Raw genomic sequence first — 12,124 nt, 5'->3', positions numbered from 1 at the left:
CAGAAAGCTATCCACATTCTCCTTCTCCCAGACTCTGCCCCATCTTTCAATGTCTGACTCCAGGATCCTTTCCTCCAGGAAGCCTTCCCTGATTGCCCCATCCCACTATACACTTTTTTCTCTTACCTTGTGTCATGATGCCTGTATTCCAAGGGCTCAAAGCCATGTACACCTTTATATAGTTAGCACTATTTATTGAGTGCCTACTGTATACCAGCTACTGTGGTGGATGCTCTAGATGCAGAACCTCTATTCATCATGGGTAGTAGGCATTATTTATTCACCTTATACAGATGAGGAAATGGGGGCCCAGAGTGCTTAAGTAACTAGGCCAGGATTGCACAGCTAGTAGGGCTAGTGGAGAGTAGAGATGGAATTTGAACTCAAATCCCACGGCAACTCTACCACCTTGCCTTGCTCTTCTTTGTAGCAGTGGATAAGTTTTCATGGATACATACCTCACTCTTTCAATTAGATTAAGAACCCCTGAAGCATCAGGGTTCCTTCATTTGTTTGATCATTTATTCATTCAACAAACATTTCTTGAGCCCCCACTGTGTGCCAGGCCCAGAGGGTCCCCAACCCAGGGCCTGGCACACAGTAGGCCTTCAGTGAGATCTTGTTGTTTGACTGCACTTTTCCTTGTCTGGGCAGCGGAACTGGACCAGTATGTGTTCCAGGACTCCCAGCTGGAGGACCCAAACAAAGACATTTTCAGTACGTTTGTTGGGGGGTGGGAAGGTCATGGCTCAGCCTGAATTTCCTGCCTTGTTCCTTGGGGGGTGCCTTTATACCTGTTGGCCATTCATCGATGGGCAGCCAGACCCCTCTCCCCAAGGTGGGAACAATAGAGGCTCACCTTGGGCTTCCATTGATTGTGCAAGTTGGTCTCCTGTTTTTCTCAAAGTAGAGCACATAGGACCAGATGAAGTCAGTGAGAGGATGGAAACGCCGGCAGAAGTTGGGCAGAAAAAAAGTCAGAAAAGACGTGAGTGAGCCCCTCTCTGATCCAATCTAGTTTTGCTTGAGAGCTGGCCTTTCCTTGACTCCAAAGCCTGCTGTGGTTCCAACTCGCTTTCCTCTCTAAGTCCTATCTGGTTGGGAGGCCCTTTAAAAGCCAACAGGAGGGGCTGGGTGCTGTGGCTCATGCCTGTAATCCTAGCACTTTGGGAGGCTGAGGCAGATGGATCACCTGAGGTCAAGAGTTCAAGACCAGCCTGACCAAAATGGAGAAACCCATCTCTACTAAAAATGCCAAATTAGGCGGCCGTGGTGGCACATGCCTATAGTCCCAGCTACTCAGCAGGCTCCGGCAGGAGAATCACTTAAATCTGGGAGGCAGAGGTTGCAGTGAGCCGAGATCATGCCATTGCACTCCAGCCTGTGGACAAAAAAAAAAAAAAAGCCAACAGGAGATTTAAAATGTAAATCTGATCATTTCATGGCCCTGATAACCCTCCGATGGCTATGCATGCCACAAGGCCTGCATGGCGCTTTCTGCCTCTCCAAACCCACTCTGAGCTACCACACCGCAGCCACCACTGGCTTCTTTCCACTCCTGTAACCCATGTGCCCTTTCAAGCCTCAAGCCCTTGGCAATTGCTGTCGTCTCTACCTGGAATGCCCCTCCCCCAGTTCCTCCCATGGCTGGCTCCTTTGAATCTTTCTGGTCTTGGCTAAACTGTCACCTCCTCCTGGAAGCCTTCTCTGACCATCCTTCCATGTAGATTAGCTCAGTTATTCCCACCTTGTGTGTGTCTTTCCTGACAGCTTAGCAGTCATTACCATCTGGACATATTTTATGCCTGTTTTCCCACTGTGAGGACAGGGACCTCATCTTTCTTGCTCATGACTCCTACCCCAGCATCTAGTGCAGTGCCTGGTATACAGTAGCACCTCAACAGATAGCTGGTGAATGAAAACATCTGTAACATGGGCATAACAGTTAACTGAGTACTTATTATGGGTTTGACTTATTATGGGTGTAAGCCTTGTATCTGTCTGTTTATTTTTTAAACAGGTGAATTGCACACAGGGTATAAGAATTTTAAAAGGTGAAAAGAATATTCAGTGAAGGCTGGGCACAGTGGCTCACACCTGTAATCCCAACATTTTGGAAGGCTGAAGGGGGGGGGTGGATCACTTGAAGTCAGGAGTTCAAGACCAGTCTGGCCAACATGGTAAAACCCCATCTCTACCAAAAAAATACAAAAATGAGCTAAGTATGGTGGCGCGCCCCTGTAATCCCAGCTACTCGGGAGGCTGAGGCAGGAGAACCACTTGAACCTGGGAGGCAGAGGTTGCAGTGAGCTAAGATCACACCACTGCTCCCGAGACTGGGTGACAAAGTGAAACTCCGTCTCAGATAACAACAAAAAGAATATTCAGTGAAAGAAAAAAATCTCCCTCCCACTCCTGTTCCACAGTCCCTCAGTTTTGCTCCTGTGTATGTGACCAACTTCCTGTTTGCCCTGTCAAAAATAAAGCCAGCTCCTTTGTTTTATTTTTTCTATGCTAATCGCCACATTTTACTTACACTATTCTGCACTTTGCTTTCTGCATTTCCCATGTCTGGGAGGTTATATTCCCTATTATTGAGGGAGAAGACATGGTCCCATCTCCAGCACCTTATTTATTTATTTTCTTTCTTTCTGTTTTTCTTCTTCATGTTTTCATTTGATAGATATTTTCCCCCAAGATTTTTATATGAAAGTTTTTGGCTGGGTATAGTGGCTCACATCTGTAATCCCAGCACTTTGGGAGGCTGAGGCAGGCGGATCACCTGAGGTCAAGAGTTTGAGACCAGCTTGGCCAACGTAGCCAAACCCCATCTCTACTAAAAATACAAAAATTATCCAGGCGTGGTGGTGAACGTCTTTAATCCCAGCTACTTAGGAGACCGAGGCAGGAGAATCTATTGAAGCTGGGAGGCGGAGGTTGCGGTGAGCCGAAATTGCACCACTGCATTCCAGCATGAGCAACAGAACTAGACTCTGTCTCAAAAAAAAAAAAGAGTTTTCAAGATACAATAAAGGTGAAGAAATTATTCTATGAACTTCCGTATACCCGCCAGGTACCACTTTAATTCTACAATTAACATTGGATTCTATTCATTTTATCACATCTCTATTCATCTCTCTATCCCTCTAACCATCCACCCATTCATTCATTATACTTTTGGTACATTTCAAAATACATTTCAGATGTAAATTGCAAATTTACACTTCCCCCGTGTACTTCAGCATCCTTTCGCCCTCAACGCCAGGTGGTGTTTCATTAGGTAACCATCATTTGTTTAAGCAACTCCTCGCTAAGGGACACATGGGTTTTTAATCTATTGATGAGAGTGCTTGATACTCACTGATTTCTGACATACTCCTGCCAGGTAGGAACCACCACCCCCATTTCGTAGATGTGAGATCAAAGGTTAACAGAAGCTGTATTGCAAAGGCACACAGCTAGGACGGGATTCAAAAGCAGGCTGCTTTCTTTCATTTTTCTGCTCAAACCCATGTTCTATCTTCTTTGTGACTCAGCCTCTTCTGCTGCTGCACTGTCTGCGGTGCTTTGAGATAGGGTTTAGGTTCAAGCCAAGGAGCCGGGGTTGGAATGGCCAGAGGAAGGGGAGGTAAAGGGACCCCCAAGACCACTTCCCAGCCTTGAAGTTAAGGCCATATGGCCTGATGGGGTCCTGAGCCCCTCCTGGCTTGGGATGCCCTCCGCCTGGGGCAGCTGACCACGTGTTTTCTCTGTAGCCTTCCCAGAGGAGCTTCCTGCAGACCTGAAGCACTGGAAGCCAGGTGAGCAGGGCAGATGGGCTGGGGTTGAGAGGGGGCAGATATCTTGGTAGGGAAGCTGGGGTATTCTTAGGTGCTCATATAAACTGGAACCCAGGATGGCGAAGTGATCCCTGTTCTTGAGTAGTTCCTAATCTGATGAGGGAGACAAATCCCTCCCACCTTATATATTCCTATTAGATGGAAGAAATTGGAGCCAGGTGCACTGGCTCACACCTGTAATCCCAGCACTTGGGATGCTGAGGCAGGTGAATCACAAGGTCGTCAGTTCAAGAGCAGCCTGGCCAACATGGCAAAACACCATCTCTACTAAAAATACAAAAATTAGTTGGGTGTGGTGGTGTGTGTCTTTAGTTCCAGCTGCTTGGGTGGCTGACGTGGGAGGATCGCTTGAACCTGGGAGGTGGAGGTTGCAGTGAGCCGAGATTTCGCCACTGCACTTCAGCCTGGGTGACAGTGAGACTCCATCTCAAAAAACAAAAAAAACAAAAAAAGAAAAAGTGGAAGAGATTGAACTCCTGGCCCAAGTCTGATGGGGATGGTGCAGCCCCTGCCCTTCTTTGGGCAGAGTCTGAGAGCTCGGGGCCTCTTAGGGTCCCCTGAGGGGCTCCAGCTGTGTGTGGGAGGTGGTAGGGGCCTGGAGCTAACAGCCTGTTCAAAGTTCTCTTTCGCCTCAGCTCTTCATGTGAAGGCCCTAGGGTCCTGCTCAGCAGAGCTCTCAGGGCCAAGTCACAAGGAGAGGACTAGGGGGCTGCCTGGCACAGAGCAGTTGCTGATCAACACAGCTGCAGCCAGGGCTGAGAAAAGGACAAGCATTTCCTCTGCCAGGAGAGAGATCCATGCTATTCTGGAGTCCTCCCCATTCCCAGGAAGGTCCCCTCCAAGCACCGGCCTCTAACACAGCCCCCTTTCTCACAGCTGAGCCCCCCGCTGTAGTGACTGGCAGTTTTCTGGTGGGGCCAGTGAGCAACTCCTCCCCCCTGCCCTGCCTGCTGTTGCCTGCTCTGTTCAACCAGGAGCCAGCCTCCAGCCAGACTCACCTGGAAGAAACCCACCAGATGCCCAGTATGTTAGGGGGCTTGGAGAGGGTGGGCTTTCTCACTCTTGGGAGGTGGATGAGGAGTTGACACTAAGACTACCAGGAACTGAATCTCCCCCCTCCCTGACCCTATCAGTGTCACTTACCTCTGTCCCAGCCAGTTTTATTCTTGGGGCCCCCATCAGCTCAGTCCCTACTGGAGAACACGCCTCAGAAGGAAGCACGTCCATGTGACGCTTAGGAGGGAATCTCTCCAATTAGGGCATTCACCTGCAAACCTCATTATTCATCAGCTTTTCACGGAGCCCCTTCTCTGTGCCACCTGCTCTGCTAGGTGCTAAGAATGACAGCAGGGCAGGATAGACACAGCTGCTGCTCTTAGGGAAATTAGGGCCCTTTAGGGGAGTCAGACATTAATCAAATAAGCAAAAGCAGACTTACAAACACAAGTGCTATGCAAGATCCCACCTTGCTGCCTGTGTCTCTTGCAGTGCCTTTCTCCATTTCCTCATTGAGCTGCCTGAATCTCCCTGAGGGACCTGTCCAGTTCATCCCCACCCTATCCACTCTGTCCCAGGGGTGCTGGCAAATCTCTGGGGCTGGGACAGGAGTCTCCAGTATATTCATCTACCACAGTAAGTATAGGGCCTGGCTCCCCAACCACGTCTCCCTCCTACCTGACTACTCCCTGACCTCATCCTCCCCATACTCCATGCACTTGGCAGTGGTGCCCTAGCACCTTCTCATTATCCTCTCTCCCTGGTACAACTTTCTCTGTCCCCATTCCCAAAAATCAGAGCAGAGGGACAGAGATTCCTGTGGCAGTCTGGGTGCATGACCAAGAGTGGTGTGTGGCCTTCCATATGTTGCTTTCCCCTTCTGACCCTTAGTTTTTCCTTATTTTTTAAAACATTTGTGTTTTTAAATTGCAACATCAATACATGCTCATCAATAAGCTAATGATAAGCAATGCTTACGAGAATCGACTCTCTCACTCTTTTAGTATACTGATGTGAATAGTTTGGTGTGCATCCTTGCATAGCTTTCTCCGATTTGTGTTGTTTCCTAATCAGTAAAATGGTCCCTACTGCCCCCCAACACTGAGGGGTTGTGAATTGTCCCAAGGAAGTTGTGTTTGGGCTCTCAGGGATGAGGCCAGGAGGATGCTTCCACTCAAGTCCAGAAACGTTCATGGTTGCATGATAGTTTCAGTAAAAGGCACTGGTGTCCCAGAAGCAGAGGAGCAGTTCCTGACATCTAGGAAAATGAGCACTAACCACACAGAAGGAAGAGTGCTATAGTAGCACCTGTCCTAAGCTGCTTGAGAGCTAATTGTGCCCTTTTCACAGACGGGAAAAGCAAGGTTCCAGGAGCTAGATGTAACTCCAGAGCTCTTTCCTCAGCTCTGTCCTGAAATGTCCTCCTTTGGAAGTTCTCCTCTCCTCTCTCCAGACTTCCTGAGCTGCACAGCCCAGTTTGGAGTGGGATGACCTGAGTGCATTTCTGGAATGAATACCTGGTTGTTCTCAACACCTCTCTCCACCTCCCATGTAGGTGAGGTGCCCCAGGCCAGTCAACCACCTTCTCCCAGTGGACCCATTGTCCACGGCCTCCCGACATCTCCAGACCGGCCAGGCTCCACCAGCCCCTTTGCTCCATCAGCCACTGACCTGCCCAGCATGCCTGAACCTGCCCTGACCTCCCGAACAAACGTGACAGGTGAGGACCCTTGGGGCCCGTGACAGGCACTGGAAGCAGGATCGAGGCCCTGGGGAAGGAATGGTCCCAGATAAGATTCCTGAGCAGAGTTGCCTGAAGGGACGGCAGGTCATGTTTAGGGGTCAGACAGGACAGGGAGAGTCTCGGGGGAGTAGGGGCATGGTTGTGGGGGAAGGGACAGCTGGAGAATCCAAATCCCATCCAAACAAAGCCACCAACCTTCAGCTGCTTCTTACTCAGCAGAAAAAGCCAATGTGGCCAGACTTTTTACGTAGATATTGTGATTTTTATTTTTATTTTATTATTTATTTATTGTTGAGATGGACTGTCGCTCTGTTGCCCAGGGTGGAATGCAGTGGTACGATCTCAGCTCACTGCAACCTCCGCCCTCCAGGTTCAAGCAATTCCAGGCTCCCAAGCAGCTGGGACTACAGGTGTGCACCACCACACTTGGCTAATTTTTGTAATTTTAGTAGAGACAAGTTTCACCATGTTGGCCAGGCTGGTCCCCAACTCCTGACCTCAGGTGACCCACCTGCCTCAGCCTCCCAAAGTGCTGGGATTACCAGCCTGATACTGTGATTTTTTTAAAAGTGGGTAAAATTTTTTAAAGTATAGCTGGCCAAAGAAAGACATCTTTGGGATGGATATGGCCTCAGGCCTCTATCTTATAACCTCCATCTTGGGAAAGTCAGCCCATGAAGGCTGTAAGGACTGAGTGGCCCAGAGGGAGGGGAATCCCCAGGGGTAATCCTCACCCTAACTCTGGCACCTGCTTCTCCATCTCCAGAGCACAAGATGTCCCCCACCCAATGCCAGGCAGCTGGAGAGGGCTCCAACAAGCTTCCAAAATGGCCTGGTGAGTGGTGCCCCAGGTTCTGGGGAACTCAAATCTGGCTTCACATCACTCATTCACTTGATCCTTATTCCATCCCTTCTTTGTTGGCTCACACACTCATTCATTCACTCACTTATCTGATCACGCCATCACTTCGGCATTCACTCTACCACTCCCTCACACAGTATTCGTGGAAAAGCTGCCCTTCAATAAGCCTGAAGTGGGCAATGGAAAGTGGGAATAAACCAATGAATAGAGAATTGCTAAATTACTAAATGCTTGCTCTCACATACTGTCTAAGCATGTTAGGTATCTTAAATCATTAAAGATTCACACAACCCCAATATTATCCCCATTTTCCAGATGAGGCTACTGAGGCATGGTGGGATGTATAGCATGCTCAGGATTGCTCCAACAAGTTGTAGAGCCGGGATTTGAACCCAGACACGTGGGCTCCACTGTCTTAACTCTTAACACTCCCTCCCATGACCTCCCCACGGTGAGTGAGTAGTGAACAAGAGAAGAAAAAGATTACTGAGTAAATGAAGGAATGAGAAAAGGTGGCTCATGCCTGCAATCCCAGCACCTGGGGAGGCCAAGGCAGGTGGATCACCTGAGGTCAGGAGTTCAAGACCAGCCAGGCCAACATAGTGAAACCCCATCTCTACTAAAAATACAAAAATTAGCTGGACCTTGTGGTGCATGCCTGTAATCCCAGCTGCTTGGAAGGCTGAGGTGGGAAAATCACTTGAACCCAGAAAGTGGAGGTTGCAGTGAACTGAGATCATGCCACTGCACTCCAGCCTGGGCAACAGAGCAAGATCCATCTCAAAATAGAGAGAGAGAGAAACGGCCTAAAAGGAGTGGACAGATAAATGAGAGAGAGGACGAGTTAATGAATGAATGGGTATGGAAATGCGTGAACTAATCAATGAGTATCTGGGTGACTGAATGAAGCAGTTAATGAAGACTGTATGGTGGCCCGATGTGGTGACTCCCACCTGTAATCCCAGCACTTTGGGAGGTCAAGGTGGAAGGATTGCTCAAGCCCAGGAGTTCAAGACCAGCCTGGGCAGCATAGTGAGACTTTATCTCCACAAAAACAAAAAAGAAAAATTAGCTGGGCATGACAGTGGGCACTTGTAGTGCTACTCTGGAGGCTGAGGCAGGAAGATCACTTGAGCCTGCGAGGTTGAGGCTGCAGTGGGCTATGATTGTATCATTGAACTCCAGCTGGGGCAACATAGTGAGACTCCATCTTTACAACAAAAAATCAAAAAATTAGCTGGGCATGGCATCACATGTCTGTGTTCCCAGCTGCTTGGGAGGTGGAGTTGGGAGGATCGCTTGAGCCCAGGAGGTTGAGGCTGCAGTGAGCTGTGATCGCACCATTGCACTCCAGCCTGGGTAACAAAGCCAGAGTCTGTCTAAAAAAAAAAAAAAAAACTGTGCAGGGAACAGATGTAGATGATGGCAGCAGTGCTGGCCTCGTGGAGGCGAGCCCTGGCCCTGCCTCTCACATCCCGCTTCCCTGACATGCCCCTGGCCTTTGCAGAGTCAGTGGAGCAGTTCTACCGCTTGCTGCAAGAAACATATCAGACTGAACCTGCAGGCCCGGATGGCATCCTGGTGGAGGCGGATCTGGTGCGTGCCAAGCTGGAGAGGAGCAGCAGCAAGAGCCTGGAGCGGGAACTCGCCACACCAGACTGGGCAGAGCGGCAGCTGGCCCATGGAGGCCTGGCTGAGGTGCTGCTGCCTGCCAGGGAACGCCGGCGGCCGCGTGAGACACAAGTGATTGCTGTGCTGGGCAAGGCTGGTCAGGGCAAGAGCTATTGGGCTGGGGCAGTGAGCCGGGCCTGGGCTTGTGGCCGGCTTCCCCAGTACGACTTCGTCTTCTCTGTCCCCTGCCACTGCTTGAACCGTCCAGGCGATGCCTACCGCCTGCAGGACCTGCTCTTCTCCCTGGGCCCACGGCCACTCGTGGCAGACAATGAGGTCTTCAGCCACATCTTGAAGAGGCCTGACCGCGTTCTGCTCATCCTAGACGCCTTTGAGGAGCTGGAAGCACAAGATGGCTTCCTGCACAGCACTTGCGGACCGGCGCCCGCAGAGCCCTGCTCCCTGCGAGGGCTGCTGGCCGGCCTTTTCCAGAGGAAGCTGCTCCGAGGCTGCACCCTCCTCCTCACCACCCGGCCTCGGGGCCGCCTGACCCAGAGCCTGAGCAAGGCCGATGCCCTGTTTGAGCTCTCCGGCTTCTCCATGGAGCAGGCCCAGGCCTATGTGATGCGATACTTTGAGTGCTCAGGGAAGACCGAGCACCAAGACAGAGCCCTGGCGCTCCTCCGGGACCGGCCATTTCTCCTCAGTCATGGCCACAGCCCCACTTTGTGCCAGGCAGTGTGCCAGCTCTCAGAGGCCCTGCTGGAGCTGGGGGAGGACGCCGAGCTGCCCTCCACACTCACGGGGCTCTATGTCGGCCTGCTGGGCCCTGCAGCCCGCGACGGTCCCCCAGGGGCCCTGGCAGAGCTGGCCAAGCTGGCCTGGGAGCTGGGCCGTAGACACCAAAGTACCCTACGGGAGGACCACTTCCCATCCGCAGACGTGAGGACCTGGGCAGTGGCCAAAGGCTTAGTGCAGCACCCGCCGGGGGCCACAGCGTCCGAGCTGGCCTTCTGCAGCTTCCTCCTGCAGTGCTTCCTGGGGGCCATGTGGCTGGCTCTTAGCGGCGAAATCAAGGACAAGGAGCTCCCGCAGTATCTAGCATTGACCCCCAGGAAGAAGAGGCCTTATGACAACTGGCTGGAGGGCGTGCCACGCTTTCTGGCAGGGCTGATCTTCCAGCCTCCCACTCGCTGCCTGGGAGCCCTGGTTGGGCCATCGGCGGCTGCTTTGGCAGACAAGAAGCAGAAAGTGCTTGCGAAGTACCTGAAGCGGCTGCAGCCGGGGACACTGCGGGCTCGTCAGCTGCTGGAGCTGCTGCACTGCGCCCACGAGGCCGAGGAGGCTGGGATCTGGCGGCACGTGGTGCAGGAGCTCCCCGCCCGCCTCTCGTTTCTGGGCACCCGGCTCACACCTCCTGATGCACATGTATTGGGCAAGGCCTTGGAGGCGGCAGGCCAAGACTTCTCCCTGGATCTCCGCAGCACTGGCATTGACCCCTCGGGATTGGGGAGCCTCGTGGGACTCAGCTGTGTCACGCATTTCAGGTGGGGGCAGGGGCCAGGAGAAGGGGCAAGCTTGTGTTGGCCATTAACTGTGGTCTTGATGTCAAGCCCAGTGCTCACTCTGAGGAGTTTCAGTATGCACAGCAGCGGGGTGGGGCGGAATAGATTCTCTCCTCCCTTTTTTTTCTTTTTTTTTTTTTTGATACAGAGTCTTGCTCTGTTGCCCAGGCTAGAGTGCAGGGGCACAGTTTCAGCTCACTGCAACCTCCACCTCCTGGATTCAAGTGATTCTCCTGCCTCAGCCTCCTGAGTAGCTGGGATTATAGGTGTGCACCAACATTTTTTTTTTTTGGTAGAGACAGGGTTTCACCATGTTGGTCAGGCTGGTCTCCAACTCCTGACCTGGTGATCCGCCCACCTCACCCTCCCAAAGTGCTGGGATTACAGAAGTGAGCCACTGCACCTGGCCTGATTCTCTTCATTTTTCAGGTGAGGATGTTGAGCCTCAGAGAGGGGCAGCCACTTGCCTAAAGCCACACAGCCAGTGAGAGGCAGTGGCATTCTCCCAATAAATATTTGAGACCCTGCCATGTGCCATTCACTGGGACATGGCTAGAATCTGAGATTGACCTGGGCTCCAATTTGTTTATTCTTTCCACCTGTGGAGTAAGCCACCATTTTTTCCTGCTTACAGTAAGGCCATGGCCTCCCCTTGGACTCTCTGCCTCCAATCTTTCCTCTTCCACTCCATTTGATATTCAGCAACCAGAGCCATCATCTCAGAACTTGAATCCTATTATATCCTCTGCTTATGATCCTTAAAGGACACGCCACCACTGTTGGGATGAATCTAAATTCCTTAATTTGGCTTTAGTAAGTTGGTCTGCAATCTGCTTAAGCATTTCAGCTTAATCTCCAGAAGATTGCTTCCATATCCCCCCCCCCAAACATACTTTGCCGAAGCTGTAAAGTCCTACATCACTGTGCCAAGAATTTGGCAGTGAGCTTCCTGGTAGCCAGAGCAAAAAGGGAAAGAAAACCACCATGAGAGTTGTAAGAAAGTAGGACTCAATAAAGGCTAACGTGGTCATGGAAGGCTTTCTGGGAAAGGTAAAGGTTGAGCTAAGGAAGGAAAGATCTTAATAGGTCAGAGGGCCCTTATGGAGCTGCCCTTCCATTAAGGTCTAGCCTGGTTACCATGCCTGGGTCTGAGGCCCTCCCTCCACAGGGCTGCCTTGAGTGACACAGTGGCGCTGTGGGAGTCCCTGCGGCAGCATGGGGAGACCAAGCTACTTCAGGCAGCAGAGGAGAAGTTCACCATTGAGCCTTTCAAAGCCAAGTCCTTGAAGGATGTGGAAGACCTGGGAAAGCTCGTGCAGACTCAGAGGTGAAAGGAGAGGGGGATGGGAGGTGGTTCAGGCCATGCAGGTTGAGGACATGTAGGACTCATTATCAAATTTATCATGGGCATTTCCAGGGGCCCCTGTTCTTTGAGATACCCCATGCCCTCTTTCTGGGCAATGACTACCCAGAACCTCTCGCTGACTAGGCAGACCCTCCAGGATTG

The 12,124-nt window shown here is 51.3% G+C and overlaps 1 protein-coding gene across 20 annotated transcripts in view; it reads left to right on the top strand.

The window, feature by feature from the left end:
- CIITA (class II major histocompatibility complex transactivator) overlaps positions 1-12,124 on the top strand; it is a 60,930-nt gene that overhangs the window by 33,677 nt on the left and 15,129 nt on the right. For 8 of the 20 annotated variants that reach the window (XM_078344766.1, XM_078344758.1, XM_078344772.1 and 5 more), the window contains 9 exons: positions 655-717; positions 908-988; positions 3,756-3,800; positions 4,716-4,862; positions 5,328-5,471; positions 6,391-6,555; positions 7,346-7,414; positions 8,949-10,599; positions 11,786-11,944. In XM_078344766.1, coding sequence (XP_078200892.1) covers positions 655-717; positions 908-988; positions 3,756-3,800; positions 4,716-4,862; positions 5,328-5,471; positions 6,391-6,555; positions 7,346-7,414; positions 8,949-10,599; positions 11,786-11,944 — 2,524 coding nt within the window. The remainder of the gene's footprint in view (positions 1-654; positions 718-907; positions 989-3,755; positions 3,801-4,715; positions 4,863-5,327; positions 5,472-6,390; positions 6,556-7,345; positions 7,415-8,948; positions 10,600-11,785; positions 11,945-12,124) is intronic. The other 12 variants (XM_078344767.1, XM_078344759.1, XM_078344773.1 and 9 more) reach the window with 7 other exon arrangements.

Source organism: Callithrix jacchus, chromosome 12 (assembly GCF_049354715.1).
Source record: "Callithrix jacchus isolate 240 chromosome 12, calJac240_pri, whole genome shotgun sequence".
NCBI classification, from domain to species: Eukaryota; Metazoa; Chordata; class Mammalia; order Primates; family Cebidae; genus Callithrix; species Callithrix jacchus.
The sequence above is the reverse complement of the archived record's forward strand: the minus strand, read 5'-3'. Positions and strand labels throughout refer to the sequence as shown.